This window comes from Platalea leucorodia (genome assembly GCF_965183815.1).
Source record: "Platalea leucorodia genome assembly, chromosome: 4".
Taxonomy (NCBI): Eukaryota; Metazoa; Chordata; class Aves; order Pelecaniformes; family Threskiornithidae; genus Platalea; species Platalea leucorodia.
The window spans coordinates 57483184-57508711 of record NC_138826.1 but is presented as its reverse complement, the minus strand read 5'-3'; the positions used below and the strand labels follow the sequence as shown (position 1 = coordinate 57508711).

The window sequence follows — 25528 nt, the reverse complement described above, 5'->3', positions numbered from 1 at the left end:
ATGATAGAGAATAATCCCAGTTTTCTTTGGCTGTGATCTTCTGGCAGTACAGATTAGATGTAGTGTGGGCATGAGCACATTTCTGAATTTCTGTCAGTTTAGTGAGTGCATAAAATGATGTTTATGTCAGCTCTCTTCTGTCTGCATGCATGCAGATGATACCTCATTTTGTCCAAAGATCTGCCCATTCCTTCAGAATTTTTAGATAAATTTGAACTTGCAGAGTTTGTACTACTTCAGTACTTTGCATCATGCAGGTGCAGTGTTGTATGTCATTTTAGGCACATAGCCTTGGTTACTGTCTTTGAATATGTAGAAGTGGTTGCAGTTGGCTGCTGTTAGAGGCTCATCAGGACAGTAATTAACACTATGGAATTATGTCTAGTAGTTGATAACTTTCCTGTCTGCCTGCTGCAGCAGGTGTCTTGCATTCTGCATAGTCTGCGGTTGTTCTGCATGTTCAGAGGTCTGGTAAACATCACTGAAAGTTTAGTGCAAGGAATGAGCACAAAACATGCTGTGGAAAACCAAGATACAGAGCAGGTCCGAGTGACGTGGTCTGTCTCAAAATTTTGAATGATATTATAGATTAAAAAAGGTTTGGATTAGGAGTTAGATCAATAGATGTTCTTGGCAATATGGAAGGTCCTTAAATATAATCGGTCTAAAAGAGGTCTGTACAGGAACAAGTGACTTCATTTATTCTGGTACAGAGTGGGGGGAAATGAAAAAGCCAGTAGTATAAAAATGTAGATAGCTGCATGTTCAGTAAGGCAGTACAAGGCTGCTCCCTTAAATGATGTAATTGCCTACAGGCTTAACAGTGATACTGCAGCTAATCACTAGAAATAATATAGGCGTGATAGATAAGCTTGGAGTTGAAAAGTTCTAACAATGCAATCACAATATCCTCAGGTTTGAATTACTGATGAGAGTACATACAAAGAGTAGTAACACAAAAAAAAATGTTGGGCTTGAGTAAAGCAGACCTTGAAGAAATGCAAAATGAGACTTAAAAATCTGTCTGGAACTCAGTAATGATGTATAGGAAATCAGAAGTGAAGGAATGGAAAGTGGGTAAGAAACACTAGGGCAGGCTCTAATGAAGAGTCTTTTCAGTAAAGTCAAAAGAGCAACAGAACCTTATATGGGTAAGTAGAGGACAGAAGTAATACATAAGAGAAACAGAGATGTTGGGGGAAAAAAGATACAAAGAGTCTGTGAAGGGAGAACAGAGTTAGAGTGTATACAGTAAAACCTCATTTATTTGCAGTTCATTAAGCTAGAAACCCAGATGTGCATGCGATGCCACATTTTGTTATGCATTTATTTATGTGCTTACTGAACTGTGTGCTAGCCTATACAGCCATATCTGAGGGGAAATGGTTATCTGGGGCTGTTCATATTTGTCATACCAGGATGCCTGGCAACTCAGTTTGCTAATTTTGTGAAAGGTCTGTTCTATTAATGGTGTTCTACTGTAATCAGAAAATAGCAATATACAGCCTCTACTGAAGTCAAAGAAGAAATGCCAGTGTAAAACAGATGACATCTGTCAGCTCTGTACCTGTTTATTTGATTTTGAATCATCTACAACACCTCTTGACTTTCTCGCTCCACCAGCTCTATTTACAAATAGAAACAGTGCTATTTCCAAGCATTTCTCACCAGAAGACTACCAAGTTAGGTCAGAAAGCCAAAAGACAGGTAGGATTGTTCAAGACAGCAGAGGGACTCCTAACTTGTCATCACCTTTGACAACTCTGTTACCTTCTCTGTTTTGCCATGTATAAAATTGACATTGTACATTTTATAGGACCTCTGTGAGATCTAGTAAATTAAAATATAAGTAGAAATATGTTCCTCTCACTAGAAGGCAGAAATTTTCCTTGTCTGCATGAAGATGGAGTACCCTTGGTCACAACTGAAATTGGGAACTGGAGCAAGAGAAAGTCTGGGAATTTTCTGGTGGGAGCTGCTGACTCTGATTTACTAGTACAGCCGACCCTGGGAGTGACAGTGAAGGTGGGAGCTGGCACAGCTTGCCGTGGTACTCTAGGGTGATGGTGTCGTGCACTGCATGATGGACTGGCACTGCCCGTAGCAGCAGGGAGGTCACCTCCCTTCAGCTGTTTTCATAGCACTCCACCCAAAATGTTCTTTTAAATGAAAGAGTTTTGCTGTGCCTTGGTGTTTTCCCTGCACTGAGCAAAATGGAATAAGCAGTATGCCCCTACAAGAAATCGTAGAGTAGCAGGAGTGTGATAACTCCCCAGAAATCCCAGGACTTGTCATTGGATCTCAGAGAAGGGTTTGAACCCTGATTTGCAGATTTCTGCTTCTTGACCTGTAAGAAAGTGGCTATTCTTTGTGCTTCAGCCTTTGAAACTGGTTGTGAAATAGTAGGTTACAGAGAGTATAACTGACAGTATAACATACTGTTGAGAGGGGTCAACCTTCTATTAACAAACTATCCTAAATGCCAGAATAGCATTTTTCTTTTGCGGATATTCAAGATCTTTGCAAAGCATGTTAATTAAGGAATATCTAAATGGTATACTTTCAATTTATAATAACTGATGCAGAGAGGTGAGAAAGCACCCCTGTTGTGTTAATTTTCCCCATGAATGAAACCTTGTTTCTATGTTAAATAATTTGTTAGAATTTGAGTTAAAACTTCTGAAGTTTCATATCACCTCAGACTCAGAAATTGTTGCATAGTGAATAGTTCTAGTCAAACATGCCATCAAAATAACACGGCTTCATAGCGAAAAACTTTGCATCTGTGAAGCTCCGGTATTGAAGGTAATGGTTTGAGAGAATGCAATTTTAAAACATGGAAATATTATGTAAAATCAATAGATGTACTGGGTGCTATTTATTTCTCTGTTATTTCAGGTTGTTTTTTTATTGTGTTAGCAGCAGGTGTTAAATTCGACTAAACCAGTGAAAAATAGAAATAAATATTTAATTTACTGTATCTATCAATTATACAAAATTGGCTTATGAAATATTAAAGTATCTTTTAAGAGGCTGCAAGTAGGAACACTAGTTAGAAAATCCAATCCCTTAACAGAAACTTAATATAGATGTGGAAATAAACTAAGCATGATTTTAGGGTTGTAGGATTTTTTTTTTTTTTTGCCTTTTAAGGTGGCAAGGCCTAGTGATCGTGCCTATCTAATTTGAAGGTATATGCTCATGACAGCAGAAATGTGAAATTAGACTTCTAAAGAGAAAGATGTTGAATGGAAAAATACACTAGGAATATGTGATCTTGAACATCAATAGGTTATTTTAAAACACTGTGGATATTCATTTGAATAAACCCATTTAATCATAAGGAACAGAAATACAGTGTAAAACAAAGAAGCATAACAAGAGATGGACACAAATATAAGTGAAATACATATTGAGACATAAAAGTGGGACAAAAATTAGTCGTATGAAACAAGAAGTTTGCCATAAGGAGGTTATGGATAGTTTCCTACCGATAAACTGGATGTTAAAACACACTGAGATCAATATAAAGACATTCACTAACTTTTAACAGATCGTGTCCTGATGGTGCTGACGCTGTATTTCAAAGTGTTACATCATTAAGTGCAGAGAAACGGGCTGACTGCCCAAGCCGACTGCCGGGTTGCATGGTGCTACAAACACGTTCCTCACTGATCTAGACAGGACTGCTTATTCAAATGCAAGCATTTATGCTTGTGTTTAACATTTTCCCTTCCTTGTAAATGTAAGGTTTTAATCGGAATTTAAAAGGTCTTCTTAATAGACTTTGTCAGTCTTTTCTCAAAGGAAAATATTTCTATCAATCAGAATATGACCATAGGATGTAGCAATATTCTTCAGGAATGTGTTCTTTTCAGGTGTATTCGGAAAGAGAGCTCCGTGGCTTTTTCTAGTTTGCCTCCGTGGTTGCTTGCAGTATTTTTGGTGAGTTACACAAGGGACTTGAACTTCCTTGGTAGGTACCTGGGTTACCTGGAGCCTGTCTCCCAGGCTTTCTGCACGTCTTTGATTCATGTTGCCAAAGTGCAAACCACGTTGGGAAGATGTTAACAAGAACAGAAGATATTCCCTTCTTTGATACTATACTTTGGAATTTCATCCCCTGGGAAAAGTTCCTGATTTATATTTTTTTAATTCCTTTACTGAAATGGTAGTTTTTAATTTCAGCATTTCTCAGATAAGACAATTTCTAGTTTCTGACTATGCTTACTTTGTAGTTACCAGAGACAATAGCTTTCCCAGAGCTATCTGTAATAGTCCTGCTTTTGAGAGAATGTTTTCAAAGACAAAGATGACAGCAAAGTCCATAGTCTTCGTGGCAAGTCAACAGGGATCTGACATCTGATTGTCATTTGCACCTTTGATGTTTCTTCCCTTCTAGCATTTGTGCTGTAAAGTTATGTCCCTGCAGTGTACAACTGCAGCTGATTTCTGAATCTGAGTTCTCCCTAAATCTGAGATGTAGAAAAGGTTCCTCCTTGATGATCCCAGGACTTTTTCTTAAGCAAAAAGTCTTCCTTCCATCACCTTTGCAGTGATACTGCCAGTCTAATGTCCAACTTACCAGCCTATCCCAAACATTGCAGAGGTGAAGTCTTGTAGTTTAGCAGGAAGATTTGTTAATTTGTCTCTAATGGGCCAAAAAGGAAACAGATGACGATGTTCCGTATTCTGTGCAGCACATTAAACTTAAGTTATGCAATACAAAATTATGAATCATATATTTTCAAAAGCCTCCTTCCCACTGCTCCTGGAAAATGGATGTGTAGAGAGCTCAAAGGAAACACAGCGCCTTACGCATAAATGGAGCTTTGAAATGACCCCAAGCCCTAGGATGAGAAAGCAGCTTGGTGGGGTGTGGTGGAAGGGGGTGCCATGTTTCTTATGACTTCTAGTCCTCAGTAAGAGGAGGGGTGGCATTTTCAAGTGGTGCTCTGATAACAAGATGCCATATACATGCTGTTGATGGCTAGCTGGTTACGTTTATGTTGTAATCAGGTACTGTGTTTGCAGCTACTCTGGAAGTAAGCAAATTTAGCTTCACAGCAGTTTGCTTGGTTGCCAGTTGCAGCATAGTTGCAGCTTTGAGGCAGGCTCCTCCGGCAACTTCAGCTGGATGGACCCTGTGCTATTGTAATGATGCCATTTCCAGTGATTTCCAGTGCCTGGCTTAGAATTACAGCTCGCTTAGCTTTAAAGTAACTGTCTCCAGAGTGTACTGCAGAAATGCTGCTTTGTTGCTTAGAAGTAAAACAAAAAAATCCTAATAAAATAAACAGAGCTACTCTGTGCTTTTGAACAACTTATTGGCGAGTTCATTTGCAGGGACTTGCTTGTATTAGGAAGGAAGAACTGAAGGCAGGAGAGAAACCCATGTAGAAAGTAATATATTTTTCTGCTGAAATGTTCAAGAGATTAAGTACAAAAAAAGTGTTAGTGAGGGGTAAAGAGAAGCCTTTAGGTTTGAAGGGTTCCCATGCCTTTTTTACTGTCTTAAGAACACAATTTTGGAGTGAAACACAGGAACATGCAGAGCACTTTGCAATCTATGTAAGAAAATGCTGCAGATGAGAACAAATAATTATTAATTAGTAACACTGCTGCATTTTGTTACTCGGAAATAATTCAGAGAAGGGTTCTGCCAGTTGAGGTTATTGTCTAATGTCTGGTTCATGAAAGACAGAAGCAGGAGAGGATCTGAGATTATTTGAGTGGAATTTTTAAATGGTGGAAGGCAAAGGGAAGGTAAGAACAGAATCCGTTCAAGTTGGAAGGAGGCAGATAATATGGCATTTGAGGATTAAGTGATGCATTCTGTATTATTCACGGCCGTGACTCCGATATGGCTTGTAGGTTTTCTATGTTTTCATTTGCTAGATTAGGTGGGACACCGCGTAAAGAGTAAAGTAGTCAGTGAAACATAGAAAGGTTTAGATCATCATGATCATACAAAGCTTGCAGACGCCTTTCCACAAAATGTGAGTTGCTACAGCACTGATTTTTATGTTAATTTACTAGTGAATAATTTAAAAAGACCTGTTTATTTTTTAATAAAAAGGAAAGATTTAAATTGGCTGAGTGTTCCTAATGTTACTTACAGCTGTCATTGAGCAGATGTTAGGCATTCTTAGTGGTATGCTAGACCAAAATAAGTTTTATGAATAAACAAACAATTTCTTTTTGCTACCAGTTCTTTCAGGCTGATTCTCTCCCAAATTCACAATAAATGGCTTTTTAAAGTCTCCTCATAAATAATTACCTTTCTTGTGCCACTTTTTTCTAGGCACTTGGATTTTAATTACAATGATGAACTGTTTTAATAAGTTGTTAAATAATTTTATCTTTTTAGGGCTGAATCCATTTTCCATTTCTCTTGGACTTCATTGGTTCCTGGGATTTTAATCCTTTTAATTCTTGCTAATTCACTTGATATTACACTTTCACTCCCCTTTATAAATTCACATTGGAGAAGCAAACAGCATGCAGCAGCATCTTTTTCTTCTGAACTCTACACACATACACGTACCTTAGTTTGCTGGTTAACAATGGTCCCCTGTCACTAGTAACCATTTTGTTTAATTCGGTCATTTTGATCACAGTAAGTTTGAAAAGATAGGTAATTAAATGGAGACGTGTTTTTGCTTTGGACTAATGTCTGTGGGCCTTAAAGCACTCTACAGAAGATGTCTAGCAAAGTGAATACTGTGCTTAGTTGATAGATAAGGGATATGCAACACTGCTATACTCCACTTTAGACCAGTGTTTTCCAATGTAAATACTTATTAGATACCTTTGTATGTGATTTGATGTAGAGAAATGCTGAGCACGTAATTCCTCATAACTTCAGCTGTGATTCAGTAGCTGTGGAAAAACAGCTGCTTTATTGGAATGTACGCATTGCTATCAGGATGGGGGAGAGAAGAGCCAAGTGATGGGGTTTTAAACTTCCTGATTTTTAGTCTCATGGCATGATCAAGATTTACTTAATTAAAAGTGACTGCTATTAAAAACAAAAACCACACAGATTGTGTTTAAACTTTCATAGTTTCTTTCAGAATATGTATGAAACACAAAACATGGTACTATGTCTCATGATCCCACTCCTGACACTGAATAATTGGAGTCACTACAGAAAATATTAATACCAATTTAGATATCATTGGAAGTCATAGTTGTGTGGATCTCACAAGGCTTTACTTTTATCAGGTTAGGGTCTGTCTGTTCACATAAAATATCTGTTTCTTTGGGGTGCAGCCTTGGGTAGCTTTGCTTATGCTCTGGATGACCTAAACAGAGCATGCTTAGGACCAAACTCAAAGGGAGAGACAGTACTGCAACTTTTTGCTCTTTACGTCAGAAGCTTAGGATTACAGAAGGAAAGGTATAGACCAGGTGGTCATGCTTCCTGGTGTGATGGTGACACTGTCAGTACTGCTGCAGTTTGGCAAGTGACAACACGCTAAAACACAGGTAATGTTTTGCTTGACCATTTCTATTTCTGAACATGTAAGTGTGGATGAAGAAGCCATTGATACCAAAGTGAGTCTCTGAAATATTGCCATGCAAAGCTACAAACTTTGGATAGATTTTTTTTTTCTATAAGACAGACATAAAATGTACTGTCTTAATGAATAGTGACTTTTAATAACTTGCCACTAAATACCTGTGAGGATATATATACATCTAACACAAAGAGAGTTTGATACTCAATTTCTTTCATTCACAGTATTTCAGTAAAAAGAGTGGAATGCCAAAGTACAAAATGATAACATATATTTAGTGTAGGTTTTTAAAAATATAAAACCTATATATAAAATGTAGATTTGAAGATTGAAATATCATCTTCGTTTTGCCAGTGGACTAACGAAATGTGCATTTCTATATCGGTTTCAATTATTTTTAACCAAAACCCAGGAAGTTGTTTAATCAGATTTTTGTTACTTTTGGTTTGAGATGCTTGCTGTGATTGCAATCCGTGACCAGATCAGCACACAGGCTGTTGACAAATGGAGGTGGAGCAACAATGCCCCAGCATATTAAATACCTTTTTATGAGTTGCTGCCTATTTCTCATGGTGCTTAAGGGTCTTTTTGATTTCATTAATTTTTTAAAGTAGTGCTCAGTAGATTGTTATGCCAGAAAAGTCTGACTGAATTTATCGGCAACATGCCTTCATAAAGCATCCCTTTGAAATAAAATTGTTAGTTTTGCCATGTAAGCATCATTAATAATACAGTGGGGGGGGGCGGAAGATTTCTTAAAAAACCAGAAGTGTGTCTTTCCCTGACCCCCAGCAGAGAGGCGCCTCCTGCTTGGAGTGTGGCTGCACAGTCAGGGGTTTTGGTTGTTTTTTATTGAAAGGGACTGGCAGGCTTTTTGGTATTCAGGCTACCTGAAGAGCTAGAAACCTTGTAAAACAACCCTACTGACAGTGGTGAAAACATCTGTCAGTACCTGGAAGTTCTCACCCACATTGCAGTCTACACACGTGGGCTTTTGCAGTTTTGCCAGATGTTGTTATCAAGGTGGGGAGAGAAGAAGGAAACACTCTGAGGGGCAAAAACTTCTGGGAACCAGGAGCTGCAAGTAAGATCGGTACCTTTTAAAAACAACCATATCTTGCCATTTTACTGTGCTGCCTTACGTGTAGGTAAGGCCTGCCAGGGTGTTACCCTTTGGATATTTGTTGCATCAGGAAAATGCCCAACACTTGCACCCATGAAGTCCATGATAGAATCTATGTGTTTGTGAGTTGATTGTATTGAAGACTTTCAAGTATCATAAATACTAAACTAAAAGTGCCTAACATATTGCTCGTAATTGCATGATTACTGGAAGAGGAAGATTCAGCCCTCTATACAAGTCCCTAAATAACCTATTCTACCCGATTTGTAAAAGCCAGGAAACAAACATATCACAGTTGAGTCTGGTGAGATCTGGTACCTTATATTTTTTTTTTTTTTCAGGCAAAGCCAAAAGCTTGACATGGGCCACAAAGTGCTTTTGGGAAATGTCTTTGATACTGGAAATCCTCCCCAGTGCTGAAGCCTCCACCTGTGCCAGCTGCCTTTTTATGTGTAGGGAACAGTGTGGAAGGGGGGCTGATGCTGGCTGTTTGTCCTCTGCATGACAAAGAGGCTGGATGCTGGACAGATTCTGACTGTGGCATTAAGACTTGACTTTTAAATCTCAAAAATCAATCCTGCCTTTCTCTGGGTTAGAGTCAGAACAGAATCTTAAACTGCTTTTGTCATAAGGTGTTGAAAAACACTCAAAATGACATTGAAGTGTCATGATTTTGGCTGTATTATGTATGGGTTTTTTTTAAAATCTTTAAAATTCATAGCACCTTCTTGATAAAGTAGACTGATTTTCTACTTACTTTGTTCGGTCTGGAGTATTTCCAAATGGATTTTAAACGGCTATTTCTTCAATTTGAGTAATTTTGTTACAAGCTAATAGACAATACGTAAGCATACCTGAGTTTTAATGTTAACATATTTGTTTCAAAGTTGCTATCAACATTAAAAAGCACAAAGCTAAATGTGGTTGCTAAAACATGGTATGCAATATGCCATGTAGTGCTGTGATTCTAAGCAGTCATGCATATTTATTATTTTCTTCCAAATTGCAGTGCTATTACTGGTAGATGTATCAGGGTTTTAGCCTCAGTCTGTAATATGTCATGTACTGGACAACATTTTGAGACTGAGATGTATTGATCCAAAACCAAGAATGCCAAGAGGGAAAAAGCCTGACCTAGATCAGTGCTGTTTTAATTATATCACAGTTTAGGATAGTTTATCGTTGTTTAGATTAGTTTAAGTGTGAACAAGTAAATGACGCAATGCAATTCAGTGTTTATAAAGGAACATTAATGGGTGAGATTTTCAAATCAAATCTAGTTTCTCCCACAGCATTTTGGTTTTTCACTCAGCCCAGCAGGAGGATGTGGCTCAGTGCTGAGAACCTGAGTGCCTGCATCTATTCTGAAAGGAGAGGCCAACCTTTATGTTGCTCCATAAGGGAGCAACAACCTGTTTTAGCAGCAACCTCTGTGTCACTAGTAAAACAATGAGAATTAATGTCGTGGTTCCTTCTCAAACACCTAGCATGCCTTTATCTGCTATATGTGGGACACTAACACTCTGCCAAAGCAGGGAAAGTCACCATCCCCCTCAGCCCCTGGCCACATCCATATCCCTGTACAGAGACAATGTGTTATTTTAGAACCTGTAGCTTTTTTTATGCAAATGATGACTTTTGAACTTAGGGCAGTCTGCAGAATTCGGCCATCACTATCTTTGCAGCAAAGAGTTAGAATGAGGTGTTGAAAGATGTGACTGCCTTTTTTGTAGGTAGCCACTGTGTAATTGTGGAGATGGTGGTGGTGGTGGCAATGAGAGGGAGCAGGTCAGCTGCTCTGTGTCTCCATGCATGCTGCGGAGCAATACCACTAGATTTTATGCAGGTGCTGCGGCTACTCTCACCACTAGCACACTATCCATGCTTTTTTCAGTTGTTTGCAGTTCTTCTACTCCTTTCTCCCTTACTCTTCAGGTATTTTGGTAGTTGATGGAACAGCCACATCTTAAAGCTAATAGTAACCGACATGTTTCTATGTCCACGTACTGCTTCTGCTACCCCTTTGTCCCTGTTCATTCTTCTCTCCACTGGATAAAATGCACCACGGCTGCCTGCTTCTGTTTTGTCATGGGTGTTGTGCCGGAGGAGGCCATGGGTTTGGGCATCTGGGGCCAGAGCTGTGCCACAGCACTGCCACCAGCCCTGGGTGCACTGGGGTGTGCTCTCAAGCTGAGCCTATGCTAGAGCAAAGGAAATTTGCACTGATGTCTCTTGTCTTGCTCAAAATCAGAAGGGGTGTGGCAAAAAATAGCCCACAGAATAGTCTGTAAAGGAAAACAGCATTGCGAGTGGGTAAGCTGAGAGGAAAGATGTATTTTTTTTTTTCTCAGTGATTATAGTAAGGTTAGGATTAGGTGTTGAGATACATTGATTTATTTCTTCTTTGGCTCGTCATGTGTCATTAGGCAAACTGCTTAACCAGTGCCAGTAATGCCATCTGCAAAATGAAATAAGGTTAATATAGGTCATACACCGTAAAGCCCTTGAGTGTAATACATGGTACACAGTTTTAAAGAAGAAAAATGAGATCTCAGTAAAGAAACATGAAATTTAACAAGCAGATAACAATACACAGATTCCTTAATCTTCCTTGTGGTCCCACTAGTCGCTCTTGGGAGGATATCCTGCTGCTTCCTCTTTGGAGAGGAAGAGGAATGGCTGTTCCAGCAGCACGTAATTGCCTGAACTGCTCCTGCACCCTGGCATCTCCCAACACTGCTTCTGCCTGGCCCTATGGGAGGCGACTGGGAGCATGTTGCCTCCTGCGCTTTAGTGTGGTTTGAAGCCTAAAGGCAAGAGCCACCATTGACAGGGATTCCAGCTGCGGCCTTTGAGCCTGGAGCACGTGCCAATTATTTATCTTCTCTTTCACTGTACCAAATAAGGATTGGATTGGAAGGAATGCTCTAAAAATAGCAAGAGCCCATGCAATACAGACGAGCAACAGAAGGTAGTATGGATCTTTCTGTTGAACCTTCTAAAGAAACATATTTTAAATGAACACACAAGAAACTAACACTAATTAAGGAATAGTATTCTATGGAGACCTGTGGTAGACACTATAATAGTGCATTAGCGAGCTATGCATAATTCAGCAATGCTGGATTCTTTCAGACATCATCTACAGGGAATTTTGCCTAAGTATGGGCTTAATAATTTGTCCCTTCGTGTGCATGTGTAAGTGTTCCTAAGGGCATCATTTGGCCTGCAGAATGCCTATTACCGGAGGTGGTGTGCAAGAGAGGAAGCATCCATTCTGAGTCTTGAAAACCAAGCTGAGATGATAGGATGGGTCATTAGAAAGGTTGTCTTATTTGTAAATAGACATTAAACATGGAGCCCTATGATGTGATTTTTTTTTTTCCCCTCCATGCAGGCACTTTTCCAAAAAGAATTGCAAAAAATAGGCAGTTCACAAAAGACCAGGTTATAAGCTAGCATTTTTCAAAATGGTAGCTTAGACACAGGCATGTGAAAACATGCATAGGCACCTAACCAAGTGGTCTGGCAGCATAGCCGTGTGCGATGGAGTTAAAGCTACTTGGTGAGCTACTGCTAAAGTGAGCTGTCACAGCTTCTTATTCTCTTCTCCTCCTCAACTGCAAAGGTAAGCTAGTAGGGAACGTATTTTATCTTGCCACTGGAGTAGGATAAGGACATGTAGGTGGACAATTACGATGACTCAACTGACAACAATTAGTTACTACATTAGCCTTTTATATCTTGCCCTGCCTCTTATTTTCAGAGGGTTGATAACCTGCTTGCCCCTAGTCAGACTAATTGTCTGTGAATCTTAAGAGCCTTATTTTAGATACTCATAAAATAGAAAGATGACTTGCTAATGGGACTTTATGCACATTTGATAATGTACTATTTTATCATTGCTACCTTGTCAGCACAAACAGCAGGGGCTTTTGCAGGTCCCCTCAGCAGCATGCCTCTTTTTGCCACCAGTCCTAGAAGTCTTGGAAAGGTATGTGTTCACCCTGTGTCACCGCATATTGTTATATCTGAGTTGCAGCAACCAAGATATATTTGTGCTCCTTGCAAGTACTTACGAAGTAGCATGGCATAATTGTCCCTCTGCAAGCATCTCTCTCTAAACTATTGTTTAAAACTGCCAGACCCATCTTTGTTCTTTATTAAGAGTAAGGCAACAGCACAGAGTCTGTAGTTATCAGGAGGTAATCATTCCCCAAGGGCATTTGAAACACTTCACATCGAAAAGGTTGTGGTTATTACACGATTGCTATACTGCTTATTATTCCTTATTGCTTAATTATGGAACCAGAGTGTGTTTCCTGGATGCTGTCATCTAAATATGATTCTCCAGTTCTCATGCTCTGCTTCAGTGTTATGTGGACTGGGAAGCTTTGTAGTGTTTTGAGATGATGCAGGGGATAGCAGGAGGGTGCACCAGTCACGGCAGCTCTTCTGGCCTTCGGGAGACCAGGGCATTCAGTCCCTGCCCTGCCAAATGCTTGCTGAGAGGCTTTGGGCAAGTCACTCAGCTTCTGTATACCTCAGCTCTACACCTCTGCTCAGGTGCTACCGTAAATAAGGCTGTGTGAGCATCTAGAATAGAAATAATATAATGGACTTCATCTTGACCTCTAGGTAAGGACTCAGGCAACACTCTGTGAAGACGCTGATTTTCTTTTTAGTGTGTTCACATTCAGCTGGCTTGTTTTGAGTGGTCTTTGGTGGAGCGCAGCGGCTGAGGGTCGTGTGTGTATGGGGGGTGAGTGTGCAAGGGAAGACGGGATTTAGTATCTTAAAATACTCTACCTGATTTCACAATACGTGTGACCGCAGCCCAAGTGGTCTGACTCCCAACAGCGCTGAGAGCTCAGTTGCTCTCGACTGGAGAGAGCCTCTCAAACAGAGGCTGCGGCACTGTTCGCATTTCTTAAGGTTTATTCAGATTTCCACCTCTGGTTAAAGTAAGCCGATGCCGTTTGTGCTTGCCAGTTTGTGGCACTGTAATGTATCACACGCAGGTGGGTTACTAGGTTGGCAGCAAGCCCACCTGAAGCAGGCGTGTAATGCTGCTGTGTTTCAAAAAGGCTTTGATGTCTCCACTCTTTACTGATTCAATGCGTCTTACATGACTCACTGCCTTGAAAGGCAATGTACTCTTGTGGTTACACATTGGAAAAGAGTAGAAAGTGTGGCCTTTTCCAGGCTCACTGGGCCTAGAAATCTATCCTGAAGAACTCATTTGTTTAAGTCTTTGATTTAATGTTTCATTAAATCATGTAACCGACTCTAAGGAAAAGGAAAGCCATCCAGCATGTATTTTAACATCAGCCTTGATTTTTTGAGTGAATACATTCATAGGAAGATGAGAAGATGGGTGATGAAACTCAGTTTCTAAATCGTCACCTAAATTTCCAGATAAAACTCCTGCTGAACTTCATTCCTTAGACTTGTTTTTGAAAACTTGAATAAGAAACAGACATGGTGAAACTCCCCTATTATTATAAGGTTGGCATAAAGTCTACTTAATGAGGTGCTTTTTATGGCAGTGGTTGATTTTTAAATCCCCCTTTTCATTCCTGAAATCTAAACGTTAATAGCACCTTCCATTGTGGGGCTCTCTGCTAGCGTGCATCTTCTGTCTTCTGCGAGAGGCTGCATGCAATCCTGCTGGCAAGCTCTTGTGTCATAAATAGAATTTGTTCAGGAAATAAAAATGTGTTGTTTTCATTGTTAGAGGATGCTACTAAATTGGCTGTATGTTTGTCTAATAATCACATCTAAAGCTGATTATTCTGGTAATAGCCTTAAGATATTATTTAAAAATAAATATATAAATGCACTACTTTTGTACTAATACTAGTTTTTAATCTGTTCTTGTTTCTATGAAGTCTGAATGAGATTTTCAAAATTGAATAATAATTTGATCCGTTAATCTTTTGAAGCTAGTAATTTTATTTTCCCCTCTTTGCAGTCTCTGAGGCTCGCAAATGAATAGAGCTTCATTACTGGAGTCTGCATTTAATAACCATTATCCATTATCTTGTAATTAAGACTCCCTGTAACGAATCATGAGGACAATGCAAAAATACATAGTACATTTCTTTAATGAACTGGAAAATGTTCATCTTGTTCTATTTAGTAATGAGTTGCTGAATAGTCGTTAAATCCACTGGAGAATAGAGCTAGATGGATTTTGAAGACTATCTTGAGTTTGTGGTTAATCTATTAGAATTAAAATTTCATCTTCTATTTTTATCAACAGCTGATTAGAAGTCATTCTGTTTGACCAAATTGATTAGAAGACCATATACAAGGGCAGCTGTTGTTTAATGAAAGTTTTTAATGAAACTGTACCATAGAGACTTGTAATTATAAGACTTATAAAAGCTTTGACTTACCTTATACTAGAAATAATGAAAAGTATTGCACTGAAGGACTTTAAGTGCTACATTTCGAAAGGGAAATTAAAAATATAATTTGGCAATGTTGAAGTTTCACTTCCACTGTTACTTGTTTTAACGTGACTATCAGATGTCCACAGTGTCTCTCTGGAAGGGAGTAGCTCTGAAATATGTAACTCAATTGTCTCTCCTATGTGCTCTGTTCTTTGCAAAGCTCAATCAGCCATTAATTGCCTCTTTTGCACACTGCGCTTTCTGTGGAGTTAGAACTTTTTTTGCAAATAACTGTTTCTCTTTAGAATGGGAATTGTCATAGGAGGGTGCAATTTAACTACCAATGGGCTGAATTAGTGCCTAGACAGGAAGCCTACAGAGAAAACCGTGGTCTTACAAGACACAACGTTAGTGATACCGTTCGATTATGTTTAAATCACAGGGCACAGAAACATGCCTGCCTTTGTTTTCACTTCCCATCAGGCTGAGAGCTAGCTGTGTGCCAATCAGCTGTGTCAGCAGGAAGGTGGGTCTCTGGAGCGTGCCACAGCACACCATCAACATGTAGTCTGGGCAACTCTTTAGTTTGAGCCAGTAGTGAAACTTTCCTTGCTTACTCTAGGGGATGTTGTAGAGGCGTCATCATTCAAATAAGAGACAAAATGGACCCTACGCCAAATTTGAAGTGGAAGCAGATGCAGTTCCAATTGACTTAAGTGGATGATGCACTACTACACGATGTTTGAATTATCCCTCTTCTTCTCCCAATTACTTTTGATAATTAATGATCCCACAGTACACCTTTTCTAAGAAGTAGGTTCCCAGGGATGAAGTGTGCCCTAATGCAATTAAAGAAGTTTTGTCATTGTATTGTGTCAGTGCAGGATCATACACTGCAAGGCAAATTTTTTGATTAGTTTCTTAGCTTTTTGTTATATTGTGCTGCAAGATTCATTTTAAGCCAACCCAGAACAGCAAGAATGCACAAGAACACTACACAAGTATTCAGGACAGGCAGTGGAGAATATTGTTCACAAGTGAGAAAGCAGAAAAAAATAAGCCAAGGCTAACTCTCCTTCTTCAAATAACGCAGATGTTTTGACCTTGTTACTGCATTATATCAGACCATGGCTTTAAGTATAGTAATTTGTAATGTTATAATTGCAAAGTGAATAAGAAGGGAATTTTCCCCCTGTTTACAGTATTACACAGGTTTTGTAAATACACAAGGGATTTCTTTCCTTTCACTTTAAACAGCTGTGGGAGATACAGTACTAGACTGTCAAATGTGAAACTAAATAGATGCAAAGTTAAATTAAAAAAACTGATGAAAATTGTTTCTATTCAGAAAGATCCTTGTGGAAATACTCAAATGTTGATTTATATGCAAAAATTGTTCAGAGGAAATAATTTCCATTGTTGTGGTTAGTCAGACACATTCCTACTGATGTATATACACACATACATTGAGTGTCTGTACAGGAAACATATATTATATTGGACTGTCCTGAAGAGATTGTTGGTCTGATAGCTAGAGCAAAGAATTAAGAGGTGCGATGTTCTTTTAGCTGCTGGGATGTCTGACTTGCTCTGAAATCGGATGGGTATCATCCTCCTGCTCTAGCCTCAACCAAAGCAAGGTTAGCACCGACACCACAGGGACGTACGTGTAAAGGAGTGCTTCATAGCTACTGTGAAGCATGAGGACATCTTTGGAGGGTGTGAACTACATATGTGCAGAGTGGCTCTTGTTCTAAAACTACCATAAAGCTTTTTACTTCCTTTCAGGTTCTGATTTTATAAAGACGTCTACAGGAAAGGAGGTAGAAAACGCAACCTTTCCAGTCGGAGTAGTCATGATGCGAGCCATTAGAGATTTCTACTGGCAAACTGGCAACAAGGTAATTCTTTATACCTTTATAAAAATTAAAAAAAAAAAAATTATAAAAATTAACAGGCTCTGCTCAGAAGGAAAGAAGACTTTAATAGTTTCAAAATGCAGAACATATAAATCCACATACATTAGCTTCTGTGGCCATATGAGCAATAGGTAATGGGACTTCTCTCTTGTATTCCTCATTTAATTTGCTAATATTTGTATACTTAAAAACATAAGGCACTTTTGGCTTTCCTCCCTTGAATAACTGTCACTTCGTTCCCTAAAAGCTCATGCCATCTTGATGCATCCCCAGCTGCATTTGGGTTTGAGTTTTGTTTCACCATTTAAGGTATTTAAATGGTCATCTCCATTAATAACGGCAAATCTCAAGCCGACAGTGATTGGCGCACTCCCATAAACCTCAGTGGAGCTATACAAATTTGTAGCCATTGAGAATCTGTCCAGTGTACACAACTGTATTTTCTGACTTTGTTCTGGCAACTCAAGGGATAAATTCTGCTCTTTCCTCCCTTGCCAGAAGGCTTTCCAAGGGGACAAGAAGGCAGATCCAGTTGGAACCTGTTGTCTGCGATGGAGGGAGGGAGGGACAAGAGCTGGAAGAACATTATGTCCTGGTACATAACATTTATCTGCCAGGTCACTGTCAAGTGAGTTCAGTGGGGGCAAGGAGCAGAGGGGAGTGTACGGCGGAGCCAGTGATGAACTATCCGTGCATCTATCCTTGCGCTGAAACAGTAAGAAAGGAGGAGGTTATCCAGGAAAACTTAAGCCACCTCTCACCTCCTTTATCCACAGGCAAGTGGGGGCTGCCAGTTAGATCTGGTGCTGGTGTTCAGCAGCGGGCTTTGTCCTCACCTGCAGCCTCAGGGAAGGAAACCATATCTCTAACTAAGACCCTCTCCTCATTTCTGGGTCACCCTTCTGTCCTCTCCAGCTCACCCTTCTGTCCCTTCTGCAGATGGCCTTTCAAGGTATGACGTTAGGACATGGGATGAGCAGTGGGGTAGGGGCTGAGATGGCTTCAGGGGCTATTGGAGCTTGAGGAGCACATGACAGCAGGCTAGACGTGTGTTCATCTGCTCTCTGTAGTCATCTAGATAAGGCCAGTGTGGATCCCTGGGCTGTCCTCACTCCTCCCTTCCCCAGCCTGCATCTCTCTCTGCAACGTGACAACTCGAGCAGCTCCGATAGTCTTGCTTCTGCGGGAGCACCGTTACTGCTGCCAAGCGGAGGCAGATCCCTGGGGCCGGGTGACTCACCCCGGCACCCGTGCTGCTTACACGAGCTGTGTGCCAGAGGCTGGGCTCTGCTGCATTAACGCAGCTTTGTACCTATAATTGGATATAAATGTTGAATTCACCTTTTGCTTTAAAAAGATGCATTCCTGGTATAAAATGTGTTATTAAGAACGAGTGCTTATGTCTGTGTGCATGTGTGTGTCAGTGAATTAGATGTAAACTGGCTTTATGTGCTTTTATTAACTGAAGACAATATTATCAGTGACAAGAGATTTCTAAATGGTTTCTTTAACAAACTAATTTTGCTGCTGTAGGGATGCTTTCTACCAAGGCGTTGGCTGGGAAAAACAGGTTAATATAAAAATTAAACTTCTTCGAGGAAAGGAACAAGTTGCAGAGTAACATTTATTGAATGATAAGCTGTGGTGGTGATATGAAAAGTGTGCAATATAATGGGAAATAATCTTTTCCCGTCATTATTGAAGGACATACATAAATTGGTTTTTCTGTTGGGAAAACCCCCAATCCAGAAAAACTTATTACTTTTAATAATATAAGGTGAAGAGAAAATTCTTGAGGAGATGAACTTATTAAGCAAAGTAATGAAATGCTGTGAAACACCGGGAAAATGGTAGCTGGACTTTGTTCTGCTCTTGAATTAAATTCCACCCCCCCCTTCCTTTTTGCGTTTTTATGGTAGTCAGATGTGCTGTTTGGCAAGCTGGTAAATTTGGAAGAGAGGACAGGCTGGTCTTTGTCAGCTTTTTTTGCAAAGAAAAGAGCTTTTGGAATCTGCTAAAAGGGGAAGGAATTCTGCAAGGTGTCTTTAATTCTCTTATTGACTCTGTTTTATGTGTGTTTGCCACAGATTATCTCAAAGAGCTGTAATATTTCTAGGAAAAAAATCTAAATTTTAGTTTCATTAGAATTTCTCTTCATGAGGGAAAACACATTCCCACTATTTTAATTTATTGTCTAGAAGATGCTTTTCCAGTTGCTGTGGTTTAAATTCCTTTTGGAAATCTAACATTAATAGATGTATGCATACACTCACGCATCCATCCATCCATCCACAAAAACACAGTCTTCGAGTTCTGGATTTATCAAACTTTTCCTGTTATTGTTCTTTATAATCTTATTGGAAATATGCTGCTATCACAATGCGTCAGTGTGAGAGAAGGATTTATTCTGTGTTTATCCTCAAATCACCACAAAAAAATTACCAAACATTTAAAAACAGATACTTTTTGATTCCACTATAATATCCATAAGGTACAACGAAATCCTCAATGCAGTGAGGTCTCAGGAACATATATACAGAATTCAGAACGATAATTCTTGCAGAAGGAGGCTGACAGGAAGGAGTGCCCAAAGTAAAGTTTTATGGCCGAGGGAAGCGTAGAAAGAATCACTGTGCTACCATACAGATTGTTCAGATTTAATTTTTTTCTTGATGCAGAAACACTTTTTCTCACTTCTCCTTGTCTTTCAAGAGTTTAGTAAGCTGCTGCAGGACAACATTTTGGCTAATGCAGGTGGCAGAATTTTTTCTGAGGGATTTGATAGCTGTGTGTCACGAGCTCTATCTCAGAATGAGGTGCATTTAAATGGTATGTAACCAAAAGACTGGCATTAGGGGTGCATGCCAAATCACCTCAGTGCTGGCTCTGCACAGCAGGGTGATCGTGGGATTCAAGACATGCTTTACCTCAGAGATAGGTTTTTCTTGGCCTGTGTGCCTCTACATACATGGCAGTTCACTTGACCAAATATGACATGTATCTCACATCAAGTGACTGAAAGCATATCTAGTTTTGCAGTTCCCGTGAAGCACAAAACTTTCAATTTTTGGTAAAGACAGACCTAATTTAATTCCCATTTGGAAAATTTTAGTGAAAATTAAACCTCTGATAGGTTTTAATGTACAGCCTAATCATGTATAACTGTGGTGCATAGGCTTTTTATAAAGTACAACCATCTCTCACTGCTCTCCACATGAGTCAGCTGCTTCACGTGCTTTATTTCAGCATCTTTAGTGTTATGTTATTGCATGTATATTTGTTGTTATGTATTTGGAATTAGATTGTGACATGGGCAGTAGGTGATATGCAGATATCCCAGGTCCTGCCTAATTCCCTTGGCCTAATATGTGCTATGGGCAAAGTACTCCCATTAGACCTCAAACCCAGCTCCTGAGAAAGTGCTCTGCGGTCAAAAATATGACTCCCTCAGTTGCTGTCCCTGGAGATGAAAATGTTATCTTTTGTAGTGATGACTGAGGCTTGATAGCTCTCAGCACTAGTCCAGAGCTTATACTGTTTGCAGTCAGGTACTTACTGAGTAGAGTTGTTACATACACCACAGGCACTTTGAGACTGCAGGTGTACAAATGCTGATTGCTCTTCTAGGGTTGCTGATGAATGAAAACGTGTATTGCACTTTTTTTTTTTTTCTCTATAAAGGTTGGATTTAAACCTGCTGGGGGCATTCGGACGGCAAAAGAAGCTATTACTTGGCTTATGCTAGTGAAGGAGGAACTGGGAGTGGAATGGCTAACCCCAGAGCTCTTTCGCCTGGGTGCTAGTAGTTTGCTGGAAGACATTGAGAAACAGGTTAGTTGTTAATGGTTTTCAGCTTGGTGGAGAGAAAAAGTAATCTTTCTAAATGTGTTGGCTTACTGTTTTTGCAGAATATGCTTTCTGGTGCTGTTTATAAGATAATAGAACATATATCTAATTCATTATTAACTACAGGTTCACTTCCAGCCCAGTATTTCTTTAAATTTGGCCTGTCGTTACAGACAATTGGGACTCCGATATTCCAGCAGCTGGCAATTGCCTGGGCCAGGTTTGCAATGCAGTGAGCAGAGAGGCTTCTGCAAGTGCATGATAGTGCACTCCTCTGCACAGCTAACTGTTGCCAGTTCAGCTGACCCTCAAAATATCTCACGGACCCTTTGTGTCACTGTGCTGCAACTGTTCACAATATATTTCCATGCTGTGGAGAAAGTCACATCTCATCCTACATATGCTACTGCTGATAGAGAAGTTTTTACATATTGATTATTTCCTGGGGAAGAAAAGCAATTGCCTCCTACAAAGCCTCATTTTTCTAATTGCTTTTATTTTTGTGCAGGCTGGTTGCTGTGTTTACCGGCAGACAAATAGCATATGAGGTGCAGTGGCAATGTGTAGTTTCCTGGGGGAGAAAGAGTTCTGACCTGTCTACCCATGACCTACCTCACTGGCGCGGTGTATCAACCCCAAAGGATACAGCATAGTTGAGAACGGTGTAGTGTCATAGGAACTACTAAACCATTAGGGCTGCTGAACTTCACTCCCATGTTCATTAAACCCAGGAGATGAGGTGATATTAGCTTTAACCAAGAAAAAAAGTTTGAGAGTCCTTGTGCTGTTGCTGCTGGTGGGACAACATGAGATGTAGGCGATTTGGGGGAGGAAAAAAGCATCAGTCTGTTCCCTTTCCCCACCTTTCCTAGCAGCTGAAATACTGACATGTCTTAAGAAATACAGAACAGCTGAGACATGTCAGGTGAATATTCATGACTGTTTAAAATCCCTGGCTCACTCCTGAAATGAGAATAATATTGGCTTGCTTCATTGCCAGAGTGCCTCTGCCTCACTCTTGACCTAAAATCATGGCCCTGGTTATGACAAAGCAGCATGAGCTTTCTTGTTGCCACTGCCATTGCTGCTGAGTCTTACAACACAGCCAGTGATTGTATTGCACGATTTGTTCAGATTTCTTAAGGGTGGCATCCTTTTATCTGTCAGGGATTGCACAAATGCCCCAGTCATGACTAAAGCTCTGCTATACTGTGCCATCTAAAAACATGTAAGATAAAATGTCCCAATCATTGTATTTAATAAAACAAACACGTATTTAAAAAAACCCAAACAAACATAGAAAATGGGGAGAACACTCCCCTGCCCCCAAGACAGTACAGTTAAAAGAATAGTTTGAAATGAGCCATATAAAAGCATAAGCAATTTTGGATACTTTGAATATCACAAAATAATACTGAAATTGTCAAAATCAACAGTGAGAGTAAAGCATTGTCTTCTACCGGGCTCTTTTTGAAAGCTTTGTCAAAAGCAACAAGAGTCTTTGCTTTTTTTTCTTTCTTTTCCAAGCAAAGCAGCAAGAGCCCTTAGTTCAGATCCTGTATATAAAGGTATCAGTATATAAAGGTATATTACATCATGTTTTATGCACACACACACACACAAATATCCATCATCTTCATCTGGCATGCCTTTAATTTGTTACTTCCTTTCAGATTTATAGTCATATATAATTCCATCATAAATTTTCTTTTTTCTTGCAGATTTTCTATCATGTGACTGGCTCTTACGCACTTCAGCATGACCTGGCAATGGCTTAGACACAAAATCAACTCAGGATTACTTTTGCAAAAGAGGTCTTTAAGCAAACAGCATTCAGAAGTCTTCTGACAACCAAGTGCATATGATAGAATTAAAGGCCTAATTCTCTCTTCTTCATATTTTATAGTATTTAAAAATATGCTCAAGTCTGCTGGTTGTACTTGATCCAAAAGCAGAAAAAATGGTAATTCTGAAATAGTTAAATAGTTAATACTTACAGATTTGCAAAGTTAATCTTGCAAAGTCTTCCTCAGACCAGGCTGAAAAGCTTATTAATGGCAACACTGAAATACTATGAAAAAGATTTAGGTGGCCTGGTAACACTTTGCAGTCACAGAATATGAAATATCTATGGAATGTTTCAGATTGCTAATTAAGAGCTACAGATCTTGGAATAGCTTTCCATTCACCTCAGACAAAATCTTCTGCCACAGATGTGTTGCACTATTAATTGTTATGTTGATTCAGTTTCAAGCATTGTAACCTGAGAAAATGAAACTTGGCTATTACTTTCTTTTATAAAATGTCTCTGTAGCAAAAAACCTTTTTTTTTTTTTGTATTTTTCCCCCAAACTTGGGCACAGACATCCATATTTAGACCCTTGAATAAAGGTGGCTTGATTTCTAGAACAGCTGAGTATCCACAGTTGCTCCTGAAGTTAATGGGAGCTCTGGGTGATCAGAACAACTGAAAATCAAGCAGCCTCTATATAGGTGCCTAACTATGCATTCAGGGGCCTATTTTTAGGCATTTCACTCTTAAAATTTTAGTCTAACTTGCTTAGAAGCTCCCATTCCTGTCTCCTGTCATTTTAAAACACATTCATGCAAATCTTTACATTTTAATGTAGGGGGGTTTGACTGTCAGTTCGCAGGTGTCACTGCTATGCTGGCTGAACTTCAACTTTGCCATTCTAAAAGAAGTTCTTTAATTTAAAAGGTGATTTGAATTGTGTCCTATACGGGGTTTACAGCTTTAATGTAAAAAGTACTTTCCTCAGAGCACATTAAGAATAATACCGAAATCATCAACACCTTCTGAATTTCAGACTGGAGCTAGTAGATTCATTATTTCAGAACTGCATTCTGCTCACTAACCAGAGTTGTACTAAAAACTTAATTATCTCATCATCATGACTAGTCTCACTGACTTAAGTAGGTCTCATCAGGGAAGCGAGAGGAGGAGGATTTTGCTGTAAATCAAGCTACAAGGTACATTTATTACAAAGAGATCTGTGCTTCATAAAGATAATAACTCAGTTATTTATCTGGTTATACCACCTGAATCACTAGTGCTCTGCAAAACACCTTGGACAGATAGAAAAGCTGAATAGGGAAAAAAAAGTATCAGAGAAACAACATATACAGAAAGCAAAATCCTATATGCAGTGCTCAGTACTAAAAATAGGCCTTAATTTCCGAGGAAGTAGTTCATCCAGGGCTCTCAGCCTTTTTCTGGTTTAGGTCTCAACACAGAAAATGAGGCTGAGCTGTGACTATATTTTCACACCTTTCTTTTCCTGGAAGTGGCCTTTTTTGCCACGGGTTTTCCTTCTGATTTCACTGCCAGTTTCTTGAAGGAAAAAATCCAGTGCCTGTTTGTGTATTTAGAGGAAAACTGTGCTGCTGAGCTTTCAGAAATACAGAGCCTGTTATATGAAGTCAGCTCCCACCAGGTGCTTGCCAGGTTGACCCTCTGCCATGCCCTCCCAGCAACCGCACACTGGATTTTGCTGCTGTTCAGCTCTAGCTGTGTAAATGTTAGAGTGTATTTCGATGCTTTCATAACAAAAAGATTCACCTCACTTGCAAAGTACACTTTTTTGTTGTTGGTTGTCTTTTGGATATTCAGGGCGAAGACAGAAGCTGTTTTTTTGGAGATGCTTTAGTTTCTAGGTGAAGGACTCTGTGTAATTCCTTAAAATTAATGAAGGTCCAACTTTGCCACCTAACTATTTAACGCGAATACCTCTGAGAACAACCTCACTGTTTCTGAGGAGCTACGTGTCGATTAATGAACTTGGCGGGAGGAATTGTATATATTTCTGTTGACGGCCCTGCTTCGTTTTGATGTGCACATGGGCTGCTGCTGGTTACTTTGCTTCAGAGGGAACAGGCTCCATTTGCAGAGGGAGAGGTTCAGCTTCCCGAAAAGTCAAAGATAGCCACTTCCCTTTCCCCTGAACATTACAAACACACCGATGTGAAACAACCAGTGTTTTGGGACAAGCTGGGTTGGAAAGTAATTTAAACAATTGTTGAAACCTGTAATTGGGGGGGGGGGAGAAAAAATGTAAAAGTAACAGAATCTGTAAGCACACTCAAATAAAGATGATTCTGGTTTTGAGGTGGGTTTTTTTTTGAGGAATAAGCAGAAGGCTCAGTCTTACAGAGTGACTGGTTGTCTTTGTTAACTTCTCTGTGACTCAGGTGAGTTGTATTCATACCATCTGTGGTTGTGGATCCCCCCACGCTACCCAGTGCCTTGTCTCTCACTCCTCCTACAGAAGCTGCTGGTACCAGCCAGGTATTGGTCTCTTGACAGCCCTAGGAGATGCGAGGGGATGAACCTGGGCTGGGAGTCCCATCAGGAGCAGCAGGGGACCAGGCTGGAGACAAGCAAGAAGGCATGTCCAAGGGGCCCATCCGGGAGACAGCTACCAACAGCGCGGGTCCGAGGTCCATCCTGGAGGCAGAGGCAGGGCTGGTGACCAGCACTCCTGCGCCATAGCTCAGGGAGGTGCTGAGGGCTGTGGGCTGAGCTGAAGTGGGGCTCCTGGGCCTCTCCTGTGGCGGGGGGAGGCTGGGCAGGGCCAGAAGCATCACTGGGTTTATTCCAGTACTGAGCCTGTGAGAGAACCAAATACGGGGAATACAGGGACTAACGAGTTGTGAGCTCAGGTCGGAGGCTGGCGTGGCAGGACCTACACCCCCACCCAC

General features: G+C 40.0%; 1 protein-coding gene across 4 annotated transcripts in view; it reads left to right on the top strand.

The window, feature by feature from the left end:
- The window catches only part of DERA (deoxyribose-phosphate aldolase), a 57574-nt gene extending 32439 nt beyond the window's left edge, over positions 1-25135 (top strand). The window contains exons 7-11 of one of the 4 annotated variants that reach the window (XR_014228051.1): positions 8988-9098; positions 16833-16945; positions 20645-20794; positions 22531-22772; positions 25096-25135. Coding sequence is in view for 3 of the 4 variants with exons in the window: in XM_082310568.1 (XP_082166694.1) it covers positions 8988-9098; positions 16833-16945; positions 20645-20794; positions 22531-22587 (431 nt within the window). In the remaining variant the exon portion in view is untranslated. Of the gene's footprint in view, positions 1-3878; positions 3946-8987; positions 9099-16832; positions 16946-20644; positions 20795-22530; positions 24889-25095 lie in introns of those variants that run through there. The other 3 variants (XM_082310568.1, XM_082310569.1, XM_082310571.1) reach the window with 3 other exon arrangements.
- The last annotated feature ends 393 nt before the right edge of the window (positions 25136-25528 follow it).